Source organism: Prenolepis imparis, unplaced genomic scaffold (assembly GCF_030444845.1).
Source record: "Prenolepis imparis isolate NDT839.2.m4 unplaced genomic scaffold, iyPreImpa1.0 SCAF_3, whole genome shotgun sequence".
Classification (NCBI taxonomy): Eukaryota; Metazoa; Arthropoda; class Insecta; order Hymenoptera; family Formicidae; genus Prenolepis; species Prenolepis imparis.
In genome coordinates this window covers 5,340,065-5,366,847 of record NW_028141161.1, presented here as the reverse complement: position 1 = coordinate 5,366,847, position 26,783 = coordinate 5,340,065, and the positions used below count along the sequence as shown (strand labels likewise).

The window sequence follows — 26,783 nt, the reverse complement described above, 5'->3', positions numbered from 1 at the left end:
CGCGTTATATATCCTGGGTTGAGCGCCACGGTCGGTCAGGACTCTAACTATCTTTAAAACTAAACGGTTACCCTTGAATATAACGCTTCCTATATTATCACTTCTTACATTATTGTTATAATTAAGATGTTTGAGTTAGTATAATATAATCTTGTTCGTGAAAGATTGTATTCATTTTATCTTGAATTTTATTTGTACTTATTTCTATATTATTTTACTTACACTGATATTAAAAATATTATAAGTATTATGTCTTCATATCTCGCAATAAATAATATCACGGTATATCTAACAATAAGTAAGAGATTGTACTAAAATGCCGAGACGTAAGGTGGAACGTAATATAGAAGAAGAAGCAGGATTTCAACGACGATGTCGTGAAGACAGGCAGAAAATCAGAGTCGTCGACGACAAATTGTAAAAGCATTAGTTAGTAATAGCAATAGCAATAATTCCGATAATAATTGAGAAATAGTAGAACAGGAACAAAATACTTTATTGTTAAATCGAAAACATGTAGAACGTCAATATCGTTATTTATCAAGAATAAAAAATCAACCTTGTTTAAATATTAATAATGCAACATTAATTAACAAAATAAATGAATATTATATTGGTTCTATGGATGTATCCTGTATTCATTGTAATGCAAAGCATTTCGCAGCAGAAAGAGTATCTAATAAAGGAAATTCATTTCATGATTGCTGTAATCACGGTGCAGTGTATTTGGAACCATTGCCTCAACTGCCACCTTTTCTTCTTAATTTATTTAATGGTAGTCATGCAAAATCCAATAAATTTTTCCAATATATTCGTAGTTATAATAGTTCATTTTCATTTGCGTCATTTAATGCTAATTTAGTTGATTTTCAAAATAGGCGACCAGGTCCGCATTGTTTCAAAATACAAGGTCAAATATATTACCAAATAAATACAGCATTATATGCTACTCAAAATGAAAACCCGACTTATGGTTAGCTTCTTATTATAGATTCTAATAAAGCAATAAATTATCGTCTTACTGAAAATTCAGAGTTAGATTTAGAAATTATACGAAATCTTGAACAAATAATACGAGAATTTAATGTGTTTGCTCAATCTTATCAAATGATGGGTAAGGAATTAAAAAAACAACAATTAACATCTAATGAACCATTACCGGAATTACAATTATTATTCACTTTGAAGCCAGGAATGGATCGACGTCGATATAATGTCCAAAGAACGAATGAAGTTGCTGCTGTTTTTTCTACAACTGCTGATGGAGAAATTCCAGAATCATATGTTATTATACGCAATATGAATACCAAAACTTTATAAAAAGTTAGTATTATGGATCCAAATGTTGAACCATGGACATATATCCATTGTTTTATCCATATGGTACTCAAGGATGGCATCGTGATTTAAAGAAATTAAATAGTGAGAGACGAATAACTAGAGGACAATATATTAAGTATCGCATGGCTATTCGTGACAACTTTAATGTTTTCTTATTAGGACGACGCTTATTCCAACAATGGCTTGTAGATAGTTATGTAAAAATGGAAAAAGACAGAATGGATTATTGCAAGACTCATCAAAAAGAGTTACGCTCTGAAACATATCAAGGTTTAATAGATTATATGCAAAATATGGCGAATAATTTAAATGGACGTGTTGGAAAAATGGTTATACTTATTCCTTCTACTTTTATCGGATCACCACGTAACATGTTACAAAATTATCAAGATGCAATGGCAATTGTTGCTAAATTTGGTAAACCAGATCTTTTTATCACAATGACCTGTAATCCGAAATGGCGTGAAATCGAGGAAAATCTTTTGTTTGGCCAACAAGCTTCGGATAGACCTGATATTTGCGCTCGTGTTTTTAATATTAAAAAAGACTATTTAGTAGATTTAATTACTAAACAAAAATTTTTTGGTGAAGTTGCAGCATATGTATATGTTGAATTCCAGAAACGTGGTTTGCCACATATCCATATGTTGATAACTTTAAAATATAATTTTAAAATAACAACTCCAGAAATTATCGATAAATATATATCTGCTGAAATTCCTGATCCATGTGAAAATCGTAATTTACATGATATAGTCATGAAACATATGATTCACGGACCTTGTGGTAATTGGTGTATGGTAGATGGACGATGTTCGAAACATTATCCGAAAGCGTTTTTAGAAGAAACCAGAATGGATGAAGATGCTTATCCATATTATCGTCGACGAGATACTGGTAAAACTTTCGAACGATCCGGTGGATATATAGTTGATAATCGTCATGTTGTTCCGCACTGTCCTATATTATCAATTATATTTAATTGCCATATTAATGTCGAAATAGTTTCCAGTATCAAATCAGTTAAATATCTATATAAATATATTTATAAAGGTCATGATGTTGCCGCCATAACAATTGAACCAATAACAAACAATATAGTTATTGATCATGATGAGATACATAATTATATTGAAGCTCGTTATGTTGGACCTGTAGAAGCTAGCTGGCGTATACTCGGTAAAAAATTAGAAGATAAAAGTCATGCTATAATACGTTTGCCAGTTCATCTACCTAATGAACAAAATGTAATTATCGAAAATGAATATATTGAAGGTGCAATGACTTCTGCTTTAAATCAAGTTACTATGTTAATAGATTATTTTGCATTGAACTTACGCGATGTCGAAGCGAGAAAGTATTTGTATACAGAAATTCCATACTATTATACCATTAAGAAAGAAAAAGTGAATGGCAAAAATGTATCTCACTGGGTCAAACGAAGTAATTATTATAATTGCATAGGTCGAATGTATTCTGTTAGTCCTACACAAACAGAATTATTTCATTTACGGTTACTTTTACTTACTGTAAAAGGAGCCACGAGTTTTAACGATTTAAGAACTGTAAATGAAGAAACTTATCAATCATTTTCAGAAACATGTTTAGCTTTAGGCCTGATTGAAGATGATGAGTGGAAACGAGCTATGAATGAAGCTGTCGGATGGATGATGCCACGACAGCTTCGTAAATTATTTGTATGCATTTTATTACATTGTCAACCGTTACATCCTGAAGAACTTTGGAAAAGCTTTAAAGTATCAATGTCAGAAGATTATGCACGACATTTTGGTATATTACAAGAACAAAAGAAAGCTTATGAACAAATCGGTGCTATGCTTTTTGCAGAAGGTAAAAGTTTCGCTAATTTTCCACAAATGGAACAAATAATAAAAAATAATGTTGAGGAGGATTATGTAACACCTGAACAAGCTATGGAAATTGGAACCAGACAATATAATCAATTAAATAAAAAACAAAAAGAAATAGTTGATTTAATATTAAACAGATTAGATAATAATAGTCATAATACCAATTGTTTTTATATTGATGGTCCAGATGGATCAGGTAAAACGTTTATATACACAACTATTTATTACTTAGCTAAAATTCGAAATAAACACGTATGTACAATGGCTTTTACAGGCATAGCAGCAACATTACTTTCTGCTGGAAAGACAGTTCATAAAACTTTTGGATTACCAGTTCCATTATTTGCTGATTCATCATCTGCCATCAAAATTCAATCTAAAGAAGCTCAATATTTAAAAGAAATAGATATCTTTATTTGGGATGAAGCGCCAATGACACCAAAATATGCTCTAGATATTATGGAGCGAACATTGATATAACGTGATATAATGAATAATGATTTACCATTTGGTGGAAAAATTGTTATATTAGGCGGTGATTTCAGACAACTTCTTCCGATTAAAGTACGAGGTACTCGAAGTGAAATTGTAAATCTTTCCATTAAATTTAGTTCCACCTGGAAATACTTTACAAATTTTTCTTTAACACAAAACATGCGAGTTCTTCCACAAGAAATTGAATTTGCAAAATTTTTATTAGATATGGGTGATGGGAAGTTAAATGATTTTAACGATAATATACAAGTTCCTGAATGTTGTTTAGCATCATCTAATGCAGATATATTGTCACAGATATATATGGTGACTTAATACAAGAAAAAGATTTTAATAAAGTAGCTAAATGTGCGATACTTCCCGCAAGGAATATCGATGTAGATGAAACTAATAAACGAGTTGTCGAATTATTAAATATTACAGAAGAACGAATTTATACAAGTATAGATAGCGCTGTAAATTGTGGTGACAATGGTGACATTGGTGAATCTTTATTACCAGAATATTTAAATGTCCTGCCTGCCTGTTGTACCGGACTCGTAATTCGCTAACTATTTTCAATTATAACTCAAAAACTAAGCTTCGGACAAAATTATGTAAAAGGAAAAATAGTCTCAGAATTCGCTCAAGAATATCATATTTCAAGGACATCAGGTTGTTCTGAATCACCCTGTGTATATATATATATATATATATATATATATATTATATATTTATATATACTATGTACATTATAAACATAAAATTGAATAAAAGACGCGCGCGTAGCGCGCACTTGTGTTGTTCTAGTAGTATAAATAGAGAATTAACAATAATGCTCTTTTTTCTTTTAAAAAAGATTGAAACATTTACAAAAATTTGTTTTGCACAAAGGGATATCAATTTTAATTCATATCTCTTTTTTTTTATAAAAGTATAATATTATTATTGTATTTGTAATTATTATAACATAATTATATTATATTATTATTTACGTTTTATTTACGTTTTTGTTATAGGCAATAGAAAGAGATAGAAAGAAGAAAAGAAATAAAAGGAAAAAAGATGAAGAAAAAATAAAGGAAGATTTAAAATCAGAAAAGACGAAATATAGAAAAAAGAAAATAAGAAAAGGAAGAGAGAGAGAGAGAGAGAGAGTGAAAAAAAAAGGAATAGATAACATATCTGATTGTGAGTCCAACTTCATCAAAAATTAAGTTCCAGTTTGATTATTTCGTTAAGTTTTATGATAAGCTTTATCGATCTATCATTTCATATAGAAATATAAACATTTCTTTGTAACGATGGATTAATTTTAAGATGTAATGCTATTTGATAGAACCCTACCAATCTCAAAAATAATTTCAAATCAATCCCATCTCGTTTAATTTATATTCACTTTTAATTAGCTGATTAATTATTATAATTGATTTGGAATAAATCTGATCAATTTAAATTTATCTTTGTGGGTGTTTAAATGCATTTTCATTAATAATTAAACTCCAGCTTGATTATTTTGTTATTCAAGTTATATCATATTTATTCTGAAACAATTATCATAATCTTCAGCTAATTAAGGGTAAATTTTAAGTAAGCAAGATGGGATTGATTTTAAATTATGTTTGGGGATGGATATTATCAAATCGCATTAGGTCTTATAATTGATCCATCGTTAAAAAAAGTATTTTCATTTTTATATAGAACGATAAATCGATAGGCATCATATAACTTGAATAACGAAATAATCACGTCGGAGTTAAATTTTTGATGAAAATGCACTCAAACAAGCACAAAGATAAAGTTAAATTGATTAGATTGAATTCAAATCAATTATCATAATTAACCAAAAAATTAAGGGTGAATATTAATTAAGCGATAAGTTTTTCCATTAAAATTATGTGATATAGATATTGATTAAACAAGATGGGATTGATTTGAACTTATTTTTGGGTGTAGTTGAGTCATGTCAAATCGCATTATGTTTCAATTATAATTAATCCATCGTCAAAAAAAGGTTTTTATTTTTATATAAATTAATAAATCGATAGGCATATCATATAATTTAAATAGAGAAACTTCTTGCATAATTAGAAATTCACCCTTAGTTAGCTGATTAATTATGATAATTAATTCGGGAAGAATCTGATCAATTTAACTTCATCTTTTGCATGTTTGAGTGCATTTTTACCAAAATTTCTACTCTATCTTAATTATTTCGTTATTCAAGTTACATCAGATTCATTTTAATACAATTATTATAATCTTCAGTTAATTAAGGGTGAATATTAATTAAGCGGGATGGGATTAATTTTAAATTATTTTTGGGCTTGGTTGGATACTATCAAATCGCATTAAGTCTTAAAATTGATCCATTATCAAAAAGAAATGTTTTTATTTTCATATATGACGGTAGATTGGTATGCCTATCATATAACTTGAATAATCAAGCTGGAGTTAATTTTTGATAAAAATGCACTCAAACAAGCTCAAAGATGAAGTTAAATTCATTAGGTTGATCCCAAATCAATTAGAATAGATCATAACTAATCGCTTACTGACCATTTGATTTTGTTTAATTTTTTATATTATTTAAATTTAAGTAATGATCGAAGAAAGCGCGCGCGTTAGCGCGCACTGCGTGCTAGTCTTTTCTAAAAAAGGCGTGCAAAGTCGAATCTCGAATATATCGCAGTCATTGTTGCCTCTTTTCCGCGATGTGATTGGGTGTCTCGATTGCCATTGTGTGATATATTCGTAGCATTGAGCGACTGTCATCACGAGGTTTAACAGTTTGACAATTGTTCAAAATAAAATTAAACAAAATTAAATAAAATCATTAAATGAAATCAGATAATGGCGCGCGCGCAGCGCGCACTTGTGTTGTCTAGTTTAACATAAAATCGGTAATCTCTACTTTGTTTCTATATGTATTTTAATCGTGGAAAAGCATTTATTATTCTATTCAACCAATAAAAAAAGCGTGTACAAAAATAATCGTTTTTTGTCGGAAGAAGATGACTTAAAAGACATCTTTTTGTCATCTTTTAGTTTTATTTGCTGTCTGGAATATATTAGATAATATACAGGGTGTTAAAAAAGTATCGCATACGCGCAGCGCTATTCGATAGAGAATAAAAATTTAAGAAAAAATGTCTAATACTATTTTTTAATGCGATGAATAGTTTTAATTAATTATTGAAATCAGTCAATTAGCACGGAGCTACAAGAGAAAGCAAACGGTGGAGCGCGCGAAGTGGGAAATAATTTTCCGAAAAAATTATTTAAAAGCAGTTTGCTCAAATGCGAATTTGGCTTCATAAAATTTATACTTTAGGTCTCATTTTTTTAATTCAGACAAGGTAAAATTATTCATCGTATCGAAAAATAATATTAGACATTTTTTCTTAGATTTTCATTCTCTATCAAATGGCGTTGAGCGTATGCGACACTTTTTTAACACCCTGTATATAACATTTTGCAATGCAATTTTCGTTTTATCTTAATCATTATTCGTCTTTCGTCTTATCCGTTAGTAAAAAAAAATTTTAAAGCACCTGTGTGCCGCATTGTATAATTCTTGTAAAAAATATGTAAATAATTACAATATTAATTTTTGAGAAAGCAGAAAATTTCTAATAAAAATATTGTAGGGGAGACTGGGGTAAAATGGTCACCTTAAGAAAAAAATGCTGCAATTTCTATATTAATTTTGGATAAACTTCCGAATACGACCCACGCCCGATTGCCATAAATTTTTGTAGAAACACTGTAAATGATGTCAAATGATTGTCCTTAAGCGGATTTTCACCGATACAAACATTTAATGCTAAAAATATTAAAATAACTTTCTATATAAATTATTGTCGGTAATTATATAGAATAGGGCCTTTTCACATGGGTACACACACACACACACACACACGGGGGGGTGCAAGGGGGCCTTCGGCCCCCCTCCCGCACCCTCCCCGCCGGTAGCCAGGGTGGACCTCGTTTCACGTTGTAAAGTATACCGGGTGTCCCATTTTAAAGGACCCACTCAAATATCTCAGAAACACTGCGTTAAATCAAAAAATATTTCCTACAAAAGTTGTAGGGTTTCGAGGCGGACATAACATAGTAATATTCATATGATCTTGGGCGGCGTCTCCAAGGTCAAGTGAAGGTAAGAATACATTTTTTAAATGGAAACCCATATTTTTTATTATAACATCTTTTTCTACTAATTAATTTGAACAACTTTTATCTGAAGCATTTTTTTATTTTCTTCAAAATTCACCTTCTCACCTTTAAATTCTCACCTTCACTTGAGCTTGGAGATGCCGCCCAAGTTCAAATGAATATTACTATGTTATGTCCCCCTATAACTTTTGTAGGAAACATTTTTCGATTTAACGCAGTGTTTCTGACAATGAGATATTTGAGTGGGTCCTTTAAAATGTGGGACACCTGGGATGCCTAAACACAGTGAATTCCAATAGACAATCAAGAAAGATATATTCAAATAACATAACACATTTAATACCAAATATATATAAAGCGTCATAAGATATACAATATACATATATAAAGAATCCTAAGAAATACAAAAATAGAATATCAGAACGAAAACATCAACAAGAAACAATTTATATTATTCTTTTTTTAGCCAGAATATACATCTTTAATGTCTTCAATTAATTTTTTTAATGGATCTAATTTATGTTTTTTTACATCTCGCCTCCACAGAAACTCACACAAATGATCAGCCATATTGTCTTTCGTAATTCGTAAATTGTAAATAGACAATAATTTATACAGAACATTATTTTAATATTTTTAGCATTAAATGTTTGTATCGGTGAAAATCCACTTAAGGACATTCATTTGACATCATTTACAATGTTTCTACAAAAATTCATAGCAATCGGGCGTGGGTCGTATTCGGAAGTCCACCCTTAATTTTGCTTTCTCCCTTAAACTTTGCAAAATTGAAAAGACATATTCTTCCTTTTTTTAGTGGAATGATTACAAATTATTTATTAATTCAATTTTTCTGCAGTTAAAAATTTTTTATATGCCTTATTGTGACCATTTTACCCCAGGGACTGGTGTAAAATAATCCCCCAAAATATTTTTGATACAGGTAATAGTTTCGATTAAATAATTATATTTATAATTTGAATTTATGTAACAAAAAATGATTTTAAGCATTTTTAATCAAATAGTGCATTATTAACTTGATGTTGCAAAAAAAATTAACAAAATATAGCACTGAAATTTTAATTGGGCTTCAACTTTGTTGTGATTTTATGCGAGAATGATTTCTAGGCATTTTTGTACTATATTTGCAACAAAAACGCAGAATAATGCATTTAAACATTTTTGGGACAGAATGATTTCCTAAAAAGGAACAAGGACGTTTTACCCCGACCGTTCCGTTTTTATAAAAAAAAGGTTACGGAAAGACTGCCATCTTGTGGACTTTCTATACTCATTAAAATATGTAGTATAAAATTGGGTCTTACTAGCATCTAATAACTTTATATAGTATCTCTTTTAATCACAGGATGTACAGTGAAACAAAACAAAAAGTTTACCTTATGTATATCAGATCTCTAAAAAACGAATTTTTTAAAATCTTATTGCTAAACATATCCAATCGCTTCAGCAAACATTCACATGATGGCAGGACAGAAATAGAAGTAATATAAAATTCTACACGCAGATAACAACACTAATTGAAGAGATAAGTACAGGATACCATATTTATGTGATAATTGCAACATTATAAAAGAAATCCAGCAGTATTTTTATATTACTGGTCAATTTAGCATCTAAGCACGCAAAATATCAGCTTATCTTTGTGATTCACAAACTTCGCATTTAATAATTTATATTATATTTGCTCGTAACTAATTGTTTGAATGACCTTTAATGATCTTATCTTATAGATTGCACAGGTCTGCAAAATTAAGGATGTTAAAAATTGTTTTAAAATTATAGGTGATCTCTTATGTAATTTTATGCACTGAATACAAATCTGGCCGTAGAAATTATCTATATCATGTCAGGTTTTTGAACTAAATGGAAAATGGTTTAAAAGTTACGATTTTGGCTATATTCATAAAAGTATTACAAAAAAGTAAATTATTTCCTATATTTTAACCGATAGCATCTAGAGTATTATCCTTCCTCTTCAAAATCAATTTTTATTTGTAATTTTTCAAATGCAATTTTCCAAAAGTTCATAACTTGTAATTGGTATATCTCGAATCTCAACGAAATAAGAAGATTGTATACATTACAAAATCCATCTTAATGGATATTCTTAAGTGTTTCTAGAACATGAAACTCTGAAACTAAAAATATATTCTTTGTTAATAACAAACGGTCGTATGTTTTTTACGGACATATTGTTACAGCGTATATGGTTATACAATATAGTGTTGCAATTTACAGTGCAGTACAGTGTTTTTATCATTGAATGGTTTTAGTTTATTAGAAGAATGGATAAAGTTAATAAGTGGCTCGAAAAAGAAGACTTGAGCGATTTGAAAAAAGTGTTTACGAGTAAGTAATATATAACATAAGTAACGTATAACATAATTTAAAATTTAATTTTTCCTTATGCTTGATCTATTGTATATATGTATTAAGTATGTTTATGCTTTCTTTGCCTGTGTGTTGTAAAATATGTGTCATTAAGTATGAAATGATTTTATGAAGAGAATACCATATAATAAATTAAAGATCAAACGGCGATTTTATAGAAATTCAGCAGAAACGTAGAGAAGTGAATATTAGGAAGGGAGTGAAACAGGGATGCACGTTATCTCCGCTAATTTTCAACTTGTATATCGAAGAGGCGATTGGTAATATTAAAGATAGAGCAGATTTCGGAATTAGCATTTAAGGACAATAAACGATTAATATGCTTAAATTCGCGGATGATATAGAGATATTAGCATCTAGCAAAGAGGAATTGGAAGTAGCATTGAACGAAATGAAAACGGTCTTCATACAGAGCTATGAAGCTCAATAAAAGCTCAATAAAAAGAAAACCAAAATCTTGGTATGTAAAAGGCAATAGCGCTAAAACTAAAGAGGGAAGAGTTAGAAGAGGTCGCGGTTCTGCTATTTGAGAAGTTAAATAACCTGGGATGGTATTGAGCAGTAGATATAAAACAAAGAGCACAGAACCAAACCGCATTTAACGGAAAGAAAGTACTCTGCTATGTTCTGGAGCGATAAATTTGGAAACTCGTAAAAGACTTTTAAAAGCATATATATGTATGGAGCACGCGCGCGGGCATTGTATGGTTGCGAAACATGAACTGTAGCGGAAGCGAATAAGAAAAAATTGGAAGCATTCGAAATGTGGTGCTATACAAGCGTATGATGAGAATACCGTGGATAGATAGGGTCAGCAATAGGAAAGTATTAAAAAGAGTGAAAGAAAGAAGGAGTATATGGAATGTGATAAGGAATAGGAGAGATAGAATGGTAGGACACTTGCTGAGACACGAGTTCGTGACATATTAGAAAGATAGGAATAAAAAGAGGCAGGGAAAGGTATCCATGGTATCTTCATCATGCGCTTGTAACATCACATTTTGAATGCTTTCAATTTTTTCCTATCTGCTTCCGCTACAGTCCACGTTTCGCAACACGCGTACAATACCGTGCTCCACACATATGTCTTTAAAATTCTTTTACGAGTTTCCAAATTTAACGCTCCGGAACATAGCATTGCTTTCTTTCTGTTGAATGCGACTCGGCCCTGTACTAATCTTTGTTTTATGTCCCTACCGCTCCTACCATCCCAATTAAGTTATTTGGCTTCCCAAATAGCAGAAGTCCGCGACCTCTTCTAACTCCTCTTTTTCAATTTGTATCTTACAATTAGTTTTAATCATGCTCTATAAAATTAAAATTATTGTAATACAAATTTTAATAATTCAATAATTAATTAATTTTAATAATTTTAATAATTTTAATTCCATTTTGTCTACATTTTTATAAATTAGGAATACCTATAATACTAAAATTTTTAGAGGACTCCCACCTCTTACGTTAAGAGGATCCTTTTGACATTTATTTTAGAATAGGATATTCTAAAAATAAGTAGGAAATTCTCAAACTGGGAATACAATTTTTTCAGTGTTGCATCGCAACTTTTGCAAAATTGTAACGTTATTGCAATGTAACTGAAAAACTTTGTACTATATAGGTATTTATCATTTCGATATAATATTAATAGTATCTATTATGCTCGATTCTTTATTAATTGTCATATTCTTCCCTTAAAATTGTAATTATATATTTGTTTCATTTTTTATATATATATATAAAAATTTAACATAAAGCGCATATCTAGATAAAGAGACTTATCTCTCAAAGCAATGATTTATATTTAAATCAAAATCTTTTAGCAAGCGCAAGATTTATTTGGACGACACTAATTGTAAGACCGGTATTCATAGTCCGTTCTTATTTCAAGACCGTCTTAAGTAATGTCTTAAGATGCAAATACGGCTCTGTGATTGGTTAATCACATCTTAAGATTGTATACTTAAAACATTCTTAAATATAAGAACCGACTATGAATACCGGCCTAAGTGCCGTAACTAACCTGCGTTCCACCCGGTACAAGCTCAACATTTTGCATCCCCCCTCCTGCCCTATTCAAATACCTATAATCAAAAAATTGAACTTTTGAACTGAAGGAAGGACGTTTATTTGCTGCGAATAAATATATTTTTTTTACAAACTTTTTCAAAAATTAAAAAAAAATATTTTTTAACTTTTTTATTTTACTGTCTTGACTACGTCCTCCTGAAGCTTGTAGGGGCATCGATGGCACCGCCCTAGTTACGGCACTGACGACACTATTAGATATGTCAAATATCCAAGTCACCGCTGTGTGATTTTATCGGCAAAAAACAAATAAGTCTATCGTATTGAGAAGAAATCCCCCCGTCATATATAAATATTGAAAAACAAAAGTTTCAATGAGCTTGAACTCGATGCTCATCGGCACGCGCTTGACAATGTTGCGGCGGCATGATTACATGACGACTTTTGAAATTGCGGTCGAGTAATAAGTCCGATACGAGAGAGAGAGAGAGAGAGAGAGAGAGAGAGAGAGAGAGAGAGAGAGAGAGAGAGAGAGAGAGAGAGAGAGAGAGAGACTCCCACCGCTCTCTCTTCTCCACTACCATAAATTCTAGTTTCGCACGATGCTACATGCAGTTAACTCTGGTTGCTTCGCTGTTGTCATCCGTCGTGCCTACCGATTTTACAGTGTCGACAAGGTATATAATTGTCATTCTTCGATCTGCGATCGCATTCATTGTATATATATCTTGCAGTTTGCAATTAAAGAATCTCAAATGATAGAGTCTGTTTTCAATGTTTTATCACGATTAGTTTACTTTTCTGTATTAAATCGTGAATACCGCAACTAAGCTGATCAGATGAAAATAATATACATTTGTAGTTTCTACAAATGTGTTCTCAGATTATTGTAATACAACTCATCTTTAGAATTAAAAATCGATTAAACTCCAAATAATTCGAATAGCATTAATTGTTATAATAAAAATTTTATATATAATGTTATATACATAATTTGTTTACATTCTAATTTTTTTCAAGTGCGTCAAATATAAAATATTAATAATTTTATTCATATATTAATAAAATATTGCAATATTTTAGATAAAAGTTAATCGGAGTTTAGACGAAATATCCTTTCGTATTTTGTTTGTTTACTTTATTCTATCAAATCGATGAGTCATAATTTTTAAAATTGTGGAGAATTTTTCAAAGCAAAACAAATAATAATAGATACCCAGCGAGAAATTATTAGTCGAATCAACGTCCAATTCGACATTGATTCGTCCATATCGACGTCGATTCGACAACCATTTCTCACTGGGTATATTCTTCAGTTAAACATTTTTTTTAAGTTTACGCGCGCGTTAAAATCTTTTTACAAGGGGCAAATTTATATGTCCAAATTATTTTTTTTATTTTAAAACTACGTAAGAGTATGTTTTTTCTTGAGGACATTGACTAATGTTACGCGTGCGCATGTGTGCCAGTGCACGTGCGCGCGTCATATCATGAATAAATTTAGTGTTTAATAATTAAAGAAAAAAAAAATAGATAGTGTAGTCATCAAGAGCATAGTTTATATAACTTGCTTCGGCATAATCAAGAACGCAGAGTTTATGTTCTAATCAATCCTTTAATCTCATCTTATATATAATTTTAACAGTATATACGAATTTTTAAAAAAATATAAGTGCATTTTTGTTCGTTTGAATGATATAGTTATATTTTCTTTAATGTGCAATATTTGGATTTTAATTTTTATTATGCTATTTTAGTTAAGCTTACACATTATTGTACTTTATTTTATTTTATTTTATGTACATGATGTGAATAAAAATATGTTTTATACATAGTCGTAGGACGCATAAACTGCTTCTATCTAATCTGTACTGTAAACAGAAAGTATGGAGTTCGTTATCCTTTCTTAATAAGATATATAGATATGTATGTAGAAACACATTCGCCTCCTTCTACTTTTGATAAAAAAAAAGATAGTTCAATTATCGCTATATTCTGTTGGATTATTAAACTTGGTTCGCTTGCGAGTAGTCTATGTCTATGATTATGTAGACCTATTTCTTTCTTCCTGCCATTCCTGCTTGACTTGTTTTCTTACTGCACCCATATTAAATTATAGCATCAGTATCAGAAATCATGTAAATTTTTTTTTGCGTTGAAATAAACTAATTTCTTTACATTTTTATATTTAATATAAACTGATAAAATATATTTAGATAAAATTTTTGGAGTTTATTAATTAATAAATAGCTGTAAATTTTGAGTAGCTACCATAAGATTCATTTCGCTAAAAATATAGATAGAGAATATACAAACTGAATTCACACATGTGTATTCATCAAGATATGATAAAAAAGGAAATTTTCTATATTTTACCAATCCTTTCTGTCAGATGCAAATGGTTGTATACAAAGAAAAATTTATTTCAAAATATTGTAAGGAAGAGATCGTATAATTTCTCGTTTTGAATATAATGAGAGCTTTCCAGCAAGAAAACATTTAAATAGACATATAATGGCTGGATTCCGTAAAGCGCGTATATGCACGCATTTTCTATAATATACATAACGTGTACTATAGATAAATGCGCGCATATGCGCTTCACGGAATCCAGCCAATGTGATGCAATTGACTATTGAATAGAAAATTTTTAAAATCCTGAAAATTTTTCTATTTAATAATCAATTGCTTTTCAGCAAGAAATACATATAAACACAATGTCACACGATTGGTTATCAAATAGAATAATTTTCGGGACTTTAAAAATTCTCTATTCGATAGCCAATTGCGTCACATTGAGTTTATCTGTCTTTTCTTGTTGGAGAGCTCCTCTATAGGGAGCTCTCTATAGGAGCTTTTTAGCAAGAAGAGACAGACTAATAATCGGCCGATTAAATTTAAGAATTGTCAACTGCAAAGCTTAAAACTGATCAACTTTATCCATATCTATAATAAGATAGCTGTGCTTTGCAGTTGACAATTCTTAAATCTAATCAGTCGATTAAGATAATCGTAAATGGTAAAACTAGCTGTAAATGTACGCCAGGGGCGTAGCCGGGGAGGGCCAGAGCAGACTTTGCCTGCTCTTGTAGCTTTTTTGCCTGTTCTTGAAAAATCTAGCTGTTTATAAATAATTTTAATTTTTTATAAATAAATTTTACTGTTTATAAATAAATTTTATTTATTTTTTATTAAAATATTCGCAAATTATTTGTAATATTTCATTATTTATAATAATATTTTTTCATAATTATCACTCATTATTATTTTAAAATTTGTTATCGTTGTTAATAATACTTAATCAAAATTTATTATTTGAGAACTTTAAAATAGGCACCATCTTTATTTATTATTCAATAAATAATAAGGTATTATGTATTTGGCGTTTGTATATACCTTTGTATGTGTATTACTTTTTAGTTGTTTAATTCAAAAAATAATTTTAACTTAAATAATAGGTTGACAAATTTTATAAATTTATCGTCCTGCTTCTTTTCCTCCTCAATTTTTTTGCCTGCTTTAGCATTTCAACCTGGTTACGCCCCTGTGTGACGCAATTGGCTGTTGAATAGAGAATTTTTAAAGTCCCGAAAATTATTCTAGATAACCGATCGTATGACATCATGTTTATGCGTATTTCTTGCTGGAAAGCTGCTATGGTGATATGGTGTCTATTTATGGTTTCTTGCTGGAAAATTCCCTTAATAAGTATAGATGCAATTGGCCATCAAATAAAAAATTTTCTTTTCTGGAAAAGCTCCCGATTTAATACGATTGCTGTAAAGATATGGAAAGTAAAGTAGAAGCTTTACATTTCATTATATCTAATAAAATGATAACGATAAAAGGAAAGGGGAGAAGAGGGACGTGTTTACATCCGCATAATCACTTGATTTTTTGCTTTCTGAATGACGTAAAAGTGATAATAGGTTATTGCTATTTTGCTATGATCGATATTTCTCGGGTATTTCACGAATCACAATTGACGCGTTCGCGTGATTGTTCAACAATCTGCACGAGACTAACGTAATATGACACGTGACAGTACATGACAAGCTGAATGCAACTAAATGTAAGTTGTGATATGTATATACAAATTTATACATTCACACAATTTGATTATATTAGATTGATCCTAAGGCGAAAAAAACACTAGCGTAATTTTTATTCTCTATTACGAAACTTGTGATTTTTGATATCTCATCTCTATATGCTATCTTAATATATTTTAGTGTTTTCTAAATTATAATTTCATTATTTTAAAAAATAAACTAAAAGAATGCTAAATTTTTAAAGCTTTTACATTTATTTCTATTTTTTTCTTTTTTTTTTATTTCTATTTATATTCTTATATACAATCTTCTTTTATATTAATATTTCAGTATAATTTTAATATTTTAATATAAATTATATATTATTTCATATTTTAATATATCATTTTAAATATATTTTAATACATTTAATACATTTTATATATATTTTAATATATATATTTTAATATTTTAATATATATGTTTTATAGATGGTCAATGTGGACAAATTCATCAACATATGGAAAACTGCAGATGCTGTGACATTTGATGTTGATTCGACTGTGATTACAGATGAAGGAATAGATGAGTTGGCTCATTTTTGTGGGAAAGGAAAAGAAATCTGTGAATTGTATGTGTTTTCTTGAGTTTGATTGTAATTCATGATTTATTTTTGTTTATAGTGTGCTAGTAGTAACATGGATTCCAAGTTTTTTACTAATATATAATATTGCAACATATTTTTTAGGACAAAGCAGGCAATGCAAGGTGATATGACTTTTCAGCAATCCTTATCAATGAGACTGCGCATCATAAATCCAAGTTTAACCCAAATAAAAGAATTCTTGGATGCACATCAACCAAAACTTACGAATGGTATCAAGTAAGACATTTATTTTTTAGGATATAAAAACAAACATTAATTCAAATATATTATATTACTAAGAACTGATATTTCTCAGAGAATTGGTATCAGCTTTACAAGCTCATGACAAGCATGTATTTCTTGTTTCGGGGGGGTTCCATTGCCTTATAGCACCTGTAGCTAAACAATTAAACATTCCACCTGAGAATGTGTATGCTAACAGGTTGAAATTTTATTTTACAGGTAAATATAAGTATATTAATAAATTTTATTGCTTTTTTAAAGAAATACATAATACATTTATATATAAATACACGATTGTGTGCCATAGGGGAATATGCTGGATTCGATGAGAATCAACCCACATCAAGAAACGGTGGCAAAGCAGAAGTGATAGAACATCTTAAAAAAGAAAAAGGATTTAAAACTATTGTGCACATTGGTGATGGGTCAACAGATTTAGAAGCCTCACCTCCAGCAGATGCATTTATAGGTTTATAAAATATTTATTTAAGGAATCTTGAGAAACCGTGTTACTCTTGAAAGATTTCCAGGAAATATTTTATAATATTCTTATACTGAAATAATGATAAAACTAATTAGATAAATAAGTGTACATTTAATACTTATATTTATATGTTTATATGTTTGTACAGGATTTGGTGGTAATGTCATTCGCGAAAGTGTAAAGGCACGTGCACAATACTTCATGATGAACTTTGATAATCTCAGAACAAGCTTATAAATTGTAAAATAGAGTGTGTATATAAATATATATAAGTATATATATATATATTAGTATTATATAAGTATAGTATATTTTATATATATATATATATATATATATATATATATATGCATAAAATAATGAAAAGAATCAATTGGTATAAAAAAACACATAGTTATTTTCAAGAAAAAAAAAATGTAAATTGTAACTATATAGCAATTACATACTTTTTTCCAGTGAACTCTATACTATACTGCAATGTGCACTGCTATGTTTAGCGACCCGAGCCTCAAGAAGAAAAAGACAGGTTGCTTTGGAACAATTTCTGTCTCTAAATTTTCTTCTGTCTAGTAAATTTTGATTAGTCAATCATTTTATATGTTCTCACTACAAACTAATAGAAGAAAAAGAAAAGACATAGAAAAATATAGATAAATTTAGTTCCAGTTTTCCTTCTCGCTCGTCCCGTTTTCTTATAATACAGTTCACATTCCAGTATAGTATAGAGTTCACTGCTTTTTTCTTAAACTATATGTTTTCCTTATGCCAATTGATTTCTCTCATTATTTTGTACATAAAAGTATTGAAGTAAGATCATCGGAAAATAAATATTTTACGAGATATTTCATAATTTATGTAAAATTATGTCAAATATATAAGTATAAAATATCTTGTAAACTGTAAACTATTCATTTTTTGACCATCTTACCCTTATAATTTTTATGTCGAAAATTACGAGGAATCAATTCCCTTTCTAAAAAAGGTATGTTAAGTCGATTTTCGTAAATATTGTTGCTCTTTTCCGTGATGTTGATTGACTGTCTCGATTCACGATGTTGTGCGTTATATTCGTCGCATCAAGCGGCTGTTATCGCGAAGGTTAGCAGTTTGACAGAGAGTTGTTCAAAATAAAATTAAATAAAATTACATAAAATCAGCACAAAACCGAACAATAGCGCGCGCTTGTATTGTCTCAAACATCTTTTGTTTTGAAACATTTTGTTGTACAATCAAAAATAAAAAAGTTCTTGAGGGTGATCGATTTAAATGGGACATTCTGTATATATTACAATTAGATAAATATATTTATATATATTAAATAATATTTATTAAAATACAATTTTTTCTTGCATATTTATAAAACGTAATATAATTTTTATAAAGATATATGTTTCTTTATATAAAAAAAAAATGAGTCAATTTTGAAATTTTAGGCAAAGTATAAACAAAATTATACATATACTGGTCATATTGTTAATTAAAAGCAAAAAATCTCACATTTGATGATATTGCTTTGTAAAGTATCTGGCTCAATTTTGTATTAAGGATTGCTATAAGAACTAAAAAAAAACAGATTTCCCCTCTTATTGATAAGAATAAGTTGATTTTAAAAAAATATATCACAATGTATGATCGTATAATTTAATGACATCAGTGAAGAACTAAGGATCTAGAGTCTGAAGTAAAAAAAATTATTGCGACTAAGGGTCAGTTTCACCATCTCCGATTAACTCAATTGGCCGATTAAACTATATTTTTATCTCTTTTTATATACGTTCTTAAAAAGAGACAAAGATATAGTTTAATCGGAGATTGAAGTTAATTGACGTTGGTGAAACTGGCCCTAACAGGTCGATTTGTATAGGACTTAAATTATATAAATTAAAATTGACATAATTTGGAAAATATGTGAATAGTATTCATAAATAATATATATTTTATTCTATATAGTACATGAAATATAATAAACAATAATTTTTTCGATATAGCAATTTCTAAAGTTGTATGTCATTTATGTGTATAACATTTCACTTCAATTAAGAATTGCTATTAATATAATTGTAATTCTAAACTACTTTACAATTCTGTACATAATTACATTTTCAAATTTGTATACAAAATTGTTTATCTATCATTATCGATAAATCGAACATCAGCGAACGATAAAATCCCAATGCAACAATGTAAAAACGCGATGAATAATACATATTCAAGTTTTATTTTTTATCAATTCAAACTGAGATAATTGCCGTAAAATCGAATTTTTTGCGACAATCTTTTAGTTAATATCATCGATATGTATATCGTTTTTTGTTTTACAATGTTGACTTCAAAGATCGCATATGATTCGACGTTGTTCCATAATATAATAATAATTGACGACGAATTACGTATTAACGTTTAATTTTTCTTGTTTTTTTTGCGAAATCCACTCTTGCATCTTCTGTTGAAGCTCTACATTTGATTTTATCATATCCATAGTAAGAGGAGATCGATTAAAAGGATCAGTCTGATCACTTAGTAAATGTCTGAAATATATTGATATATATATATATATATATATATATATATGTTTTTTGTGTGTGTGTGTGTGTATGTTAATATTATATATTATTTACTATATATTTTATATTATATTATATATTAACCTTGCTATAGTTTGACGATCGATAGTTATTTTCGATGATGGCAAAATTACAGGATCTATCATAACAGTCGACATAATTGGATCTAGAAATTCGTCGGGAATACCAATCAAAATTTCATCTTCTTCTCGCTTTTGATTCGCAGCCTTTTCCACGCTCTTTGCAAATTGATCCAAATCTCCCAAGATTCTCACACCACCGATACGAACTATGTGACGTATGTACGTTTTTTAAAAATATATTTTTTATCTTTACTTTGCCTAGCATAGATAAATCGCAAATAAAAATTGAGAAAAATATAGAAATGCTTACCAAGCACATTGTCAGCAAGTTTAAAAAGTTCTGGACTGTAAGAGCGTCCGTCTTGCGACACAGCTAGTGTAAAATTTTCATTTTTACTCAAATTAATGTAGATCTCACATATATTCAACACTAAATTCGCAGGATCAAATGCATATTCTTTTTGATCATTCACCTAGATTTCATAGAAATGTGAAATTATGATAAATTATATAACACAATTTTTGACGCGATATTCGCAAATCTTAAAGTTACCTTGAGATTTTTTTTATTTGGCCCCACCAATTGTAATAATAAATAATTAAGCATAGAAGCAATACGATCTACCATGGTCGGATGGCAAAAGATTGATTTTATTTCAGTGGTCAGCATTTTTATCGTTTGTATAGTTTTTCTGCCCAGAATATTATCAAATCGAGCAATCATACCGATGTGTTGAAGATAGCCTGCCTGCTGCTCGCGTTCATTTGGCGGCAGTTTATTCCATTCTCCATTTTCCCTTGTATTTATAAAAACAGAGCCATATACATATTTAATGCATAAACATATATTATACAGAATTTCATAGATTCAGAAAAGATAATATACAATAGAAAGAAATCGTATATCATGCAATTTTAGAAATACCTAGCTTGGAGCATTTGTTTTAACTGTGCCATATTTGATAAGGCCTCATCCAAGAGAAATACAGCGTCATTCATTAATAGATTAATGAAACGTAGGAATAGCGGTGGCTGAACTGCTTCCATATTATTTTCCGCCTCTTTAGCTAAAGCACTGACACATTATAATTAAATAAAACATTTTATCTCCTGGTGTCCAATTTTATATGGAATATGGAATAAGAACGTGTGATTAAATATCACGTTATTATTACTTACATAAAATAATTACGATGCTCATCAAGCTTCCATAGATAATCCATTACGATATACATCGGTCGACGATAATTGAATTTTTGTTCAAATTGTACACTCTGTCCCGTCATTTCGATGTTCACAAACACATGCAGCAAATTAGGGATTATCTATTTGCAAAGCACATAGAGAATTAACATGAGAGAAATTAACTACACAGGCGCATCTCTTGTTAATGGGAGCTCTACATAGAATGTGCTCACTTGTTGTCTGTGCGGATGATGGAGGAACAACTGTTCCCTGTGGAATGTTCCCAAGTTAGGTATTGCAGGAACAGTGTTCTCATCTGTAGTCGGCAAAAGTGCCTCCAAACTTTCGGCTAAACGAGCGCGTAAATGTGGATTGTACAAACGATGCTGAGACTCCATCAAAACTATAATCTAAAAGAAGAATCGATATGTAACTTAATAATTGTGTGATGATGATATACTCTCATTTTATCTTTACTATAGGCCAGTGTTTCTGAACCTTCTTTCATGTATGTCTCTTTTTTTAATATCAATTTTTATTGCGCCTCCTTTGCAATTCTTATGTCGAGACACTGAATATAAAAATGATAGCACAAAAATAGGAAATTGACTTATTGAAAATTATTATAATTTTAGTCACAATACCGATATTACTATATATTTTCAAATTTTTTGTTAATGTTGAGATTAAACATATTGAAAATTATAATTTTAATCACAACATGAATTTGCATATTGCTATAAGTTGAATGTTTCAGAATGCATATTATGTTTTTGTTTTAATTTTCAATAAATAGATTTTTTCTTTAATTTGCATATTTTGATATCAAAAACAGTTTCATAAGAAACCTTTATTTAACTACATTAATAAAATTTTGAAAAAATAATTTTTTTCAAATTTAAAAAAAATTTTATTAAATGTGATTAAATAGAAGTGCTCTTACCATAAAACTTTTGCATTAAACACTAAGAATATAAAGGCTCGATATATATCAAATATAAATCGGTAATAGATAGGCTATTCGAGCCGTACACGGACTAAATATTTTTTTTTTGCACTAAATATTTTTTGATATTTCGAGATATATCGGGATAATTAAAAAGTTGTTCTACGCGCGTATGAAGGGTAGTTTAACCCCGCAGATCATTTTTAGGTCGCAAAAATTTCTAAATTCATCTTTTTATCCCCTTTACATGTGTGTAAAGTTTCATAAAAGTTAAGTTTTCGAGTTCATGAGATTCTCTCGTTAGGCAGCCACTCTCTGCCATTGAATCACTCATTCTTTCTACTCGTTTATATATTTTCTTACATTACTTACTTCTGTCAAAATCGGATTTAGAAAACTGGAACTCTGCTCCTCGAATGTGTTCGGACTCAAGCGACGTAAAAAACATAAGAATCCAATAGTATTCTCTATTATGAACTCGGGAATGCACCTATGGAAATATGGTAACTTGTCAACTTTTGAAATTATTTGTTGTATTTGTAATATATATATTTAGTATTACCTTAGTGTAATTGGAACAGTCTCTGGTAATGGGAATGTAACAGGTATATATTGCTTTGGCGCAAAACATTTTTCTTCTTCAGTTACGACATGTAAATTTACTTGTACCAACCAAAATGCTGTCATTGCGTGAAATCTTGCCAAGTGTTCCAACATTTCTGGTACTAGAAGGCTCGCTTTAAGAGATAAGTATCTACAATAATTTTATAAATTATAATATATTTAAAAAATCGAAAATGTGTATATGTTACACTGTCAGTCAAAAGTTTAAATACACTTGCCTATACATCTATATAATTTGTATTTAACAGGATTCCCCTAACTCTCCAGAAAGCTTTTTTGTTATGAATTCAATTAATCTAATCATAATTTATATTAAATATTTAAATCTTTCCAATCTCTAATAAAAGAATTCACAGAAATATCAAGAGTGGGTATGATGCAAATATTTACTTATGCGCTCTCTCAAGAGTGGATAGGATGTAAATATTTACAATTACCATTAATAAATTAGTAGAAAGAATAGCACAACTTATAAAAATGGTCACTAAAATCAAAGATGCATAAAAAGAAAGTTTTTTGTTAAAGGTGTGTTAGATTGAAGTTAATGTTATTTTAGTTGAATTTTCTATAGTTTTTGTATAATAAAATATTTATTTAATAAATGATTAATAAATATAAAAATAAATTTAAAAAATAAATATTGTAAAAAAATAATCATTTACTTTTAATCTAACTAGGAACTACATCAATAAAAGTAAATTTTTTTATAATATCTATTCTGTTAATGCATAAATAATGTAATGTATCCAAACTTTTGGCCGGCAGTATATATATATATATATATATATATATATATATATATATATATATATAATTAATGTGTTTATTAGTACTTTATCATCTCAGTCTCCATTCGTTGTGTTATGAGTTCCAACACCTCTGAACTACCACCAATTTGAGCATCATTGTAAGCTCTTTGTATCCTAGCTAAATCTTGATTTGTCCTATATAATTAAAAATTACAAAATATCTTACAATGTATTACCAAGGTATTCTGTAAAAAATTACAGAATTATTTCTTTATACCTTAAAAATTTGTCGAGTATAACTCTGTAGCCAAGATCTAATGCACGATGTGTAAGGAAAAAGCATTCTGTTGTAAAGCCATATGAATCTGCTATTGGTCGACTCTCGCCTTCTGGAGTTGGTATCAAACATGTTTCAGAACTCAATTCTTTCATATGTATACCATATTTTAAACTATCAGCTTCATTCTTCACCTAAGAAAATATACATATATATGATAATACTATATATTATAATTAAGCATTTTTATTTATTTATTTAAATGTATATAAATACAAATTAAATATAAGTTTAACATTTAAACTAATGCCTGTGGCACTAATCATTGTACAATGGAACCTCTCAATAGCATATATCTAGCATGTATGGAAGTGATTTTTTCGCTATTTCGAGGTTCGCTATAATGAGAGATATCATAATATCCATAAATACTATGTAATTTTTCTTAAACTTTCAAAAAACCAACCTCAGCACTACAATACGTAGGATCTATCTTCGGTATTTTGGTATCATTAAATTTAACACAAAATGGTTGACAAAGACGTAACAATACATTGCCCACATTCAGCATAAAACCATCTGATACGCACAATACTCCAAGTAATCCCATTTCTATTTGAGAATTCCAAAGTTTTCCTCTATTTGCATTTGCATGAAGGCAATCGCTCAGCCATTGCAAAGTTAAATGACGAACTTCCGTCGAGCACTTGAGTAAGGAATGGAAAATTTTGTGTAATTGTTCGCTCAGCCTATCCATAGCTATCCATATGTTACTTTCCATGACTGTATTTGGCTGCGATAATTACATAATGTAGTAGACACAAATTCTGTAATTTAAGATTCTATTCCACTATTTAAACAAAAATTATCGTACTTGCCGTAGAGGTTTATCGAACAGATCGTATGGATCTTTAGCTGTTTTTGGTAAGCAGCTTATGCTGAAGAGTGCACCTAACAATGTATCTGAATATGCGCAGCTTTGATTATTTTTCGGTCTGCTATGACAAATTATCAACTTTGCCAATGGTTCAATAGCAGAAAATATATGCAGTAAAATAAACCATTGTTGACGAAAGGTAAATAGATTACTTTGAGCTGCCTCCTTCTGAACAATATCGAGTACAGGAGCAAACGACTTCATAATTATTTCTTCCACATCGCTCTCTCTATTTGTTGCTATTAATTCCTCTATCATATCATTAACAAATAATGATAATTCTGACTTTGATATAACATCATCCATAAATAGAGCGACAAACTGACTATGAACCTACATAAATAATAAATATATAATTATTATAAAATTAATTATAACTATTTTTATTATTATTATTATAAATTATAATATGCATGCTGGTAATATACCTTATTGCTTTTTAACAAGTATTTCTCATGGAACTGTATTTTGTAATATAAAAAAAAATATACCTCCTGATATTGGAATAAATCTGGTTCCTGTAAAGCCGTATTGGCATTTCTCAATACGATTTGACAAGCGTCTCTTACAGTTTCTTCCAGATCATTACTAATAGGATAATGTTTTAACCGATGATAGCATTCATAGAGATAAGTTATAACGTCTGTCTGAACAATATGACCATCGGCATCTTGTACTTTAGATTTAGGATCTGACAGCATCAAACGCTCGAAGACAGCGTGATCAATTGAATCGGCGTCGATAAACACCAGGGATTCTTGTGCAGGACTATCGTTATCCTGACGTAGCTTTATGCCAAATACACGTGCCATCAGCTGATCGACCTTGTTGTCGAGAATTGCGGATTCTGTCTCATTTTCAGATTTATCATCTTTAATCATGCTCGATGATAATTGACCCGCGTAATTGGCATTGCTATTACTTTCATCAACAGTCGTTTTTTGATGTTGAGAAGAGAATGAGACAGCATCATTGTCCGTGGAAAACAACCCAGCAAATGGGTTACCCTTTATATTGTCGCACATAATTTTTTTTTACAAGATTTCCGTAACTGGCATAATTAAATCACAAGCAAATTAACACTTCTTGTCATTATATTTCAATTTGTGTGCGTGTGCCCCAAAAATTCTATTTCTCTTTCACGATACCTTCCCGGTATCAAATATGCTTGTGATCAGTATATGCTTCTTCTTCAGATAATGCCCGATTCATGCGCGATACGCATGAAGCGACAGAAAATATATGTTACATACATACTTCTTCTTTATCGATTAAGACCCTGGGGCTTTATTCTCGAAAAATATCGCATACGGTATTTCATGAATATCACTCTTGCGCAGGTTTTTTGTATCATGTAATAGCTGCGCAAGAATGATATCGCATGCGATATCTAGGGTCCTCGTTTCAAGAATAGACCCCCAGAATAGATATTTTTCTATCGTTATCGCTATTCCTATCGCTATCGCTTAGCATTGTGTTCCCAGCTTGATGCGCGTACCTGGAAGAATAGAGATAAGGAGGCCGAACTATGGCCTAGTTTACACCGTGCACTTGATACGCGTATCAAATAGTAAATAATTAGTACATTGGTTCAGTTATTGGCTGATCAGCTTAAGGGTCGGCAGGAGACACGATGGAGACCTCTCGCGGAGAGCCGTGAATTACGGATTCGTAATTTTCGTATAAAAACTAAAATAAAGAATAAATCGCAT

General features: G+C 29.8%; 3 protein-coding genes across 4 annotated transcripts; 2 read left to right on the top strand and 1 right to left on the bottom strand.

The window, feature by feature from the left end:
* Positions 1 to 1,352: 1,352 nt before the first annotated feature.
* Positions 1,353 to 3,692, top strand: LOC145934313 (uncharacterized). The gene is made up of 5 exons (XM_083034679.1): positions 1,353 to 1,866; positions 2,098 to 2,238; positions 2,395 to 2,784; positions 2,938 to 3,192; positions 3,487 to 3,692. Exons 1-5 carry the CDS (start codon positions 1,353 to 1,355, stop codon positions 3,690 to 3,692), a joined length of 1,506 nt encoding a protein of 501 aa, XP_082890805.1.
* A 9,203-nt stretch (positions 3,693 to 12,895) lies between these two features.
* Positions 12,896 to 18,594, top strand: Aay (phosphoserine phosphatase). 2 transcript variants are annotated; one of them, XM_083033713.1, is made up of 6 exons: positions 12,896 to 12,979; positions 16,825 to 16,964; positions 17,082 to 17,216; positions 17,296 to 17,441; positions 17,530 to 17,691; positions 17,855 to 18,594. In XM_083033713.1, the coding sequence occupies exons 1-6, from the start codon at positions 12,905 to 12,907 to the stop codon at positions 17,941 to 17,943; spliced, it is 747 nt and encodes a 248-aa protein (XP_082889839.1). In that variant the 5' UTR covers positions 12,896 to 12,904; the 3' UTR covers positions 17,944 to 18,594. The 2 variants fall into 2 exon arrangements, with proteins under 2 accessions (XP_082889839.1, XP_082889840.1); XM_083033714.1 differs by lacking the exon at positions 12,896 to 12,979 and adding an exon at positions 15,984 to 16,374.
* Positions 18,595 to 19,733: 1,139 nt separating this feature from the next.
* Ube4a (Ubiquitination factor E4A) lies at positions 19,734 to 26,576 on the bottom strand. Its single transcript, XM_083033670.1, has 14 exons — positions 25,563 to 26,576; positions 25,009 to 25,404; positions 24,601 to 24,927; positions 24,135 to 24,328; positions 23,942 to 24,052; positions 23,047 to 23,238; positions 22,857 to 22,974; positions 21,772 to 21,948; positions 21,533 to 21,678; positions 21,279 to 21,428; positions 20,907 to 21,150; positions 20,664 to 20,826; positions 20,355 to 20,559; positions 19,734 to 20,234 (listed from the first exon to the last, which is right to left on the bottom strand). Exons 1-14 carry the CDS (start codon positions 26,094 to 26,096, stop codon positions 20,093 to 20,095), a joined length of 3,099 nt encoding a protein of 1,032 aa, XP_082889796.1. The 5' UTR covers positions 26,097 to 26,576; the 3' UTR covers positions 19,734 to 20,092.
* Between the last annotated feature and the right edge of the window lie 207 nt (positions 26,577 to 26,783).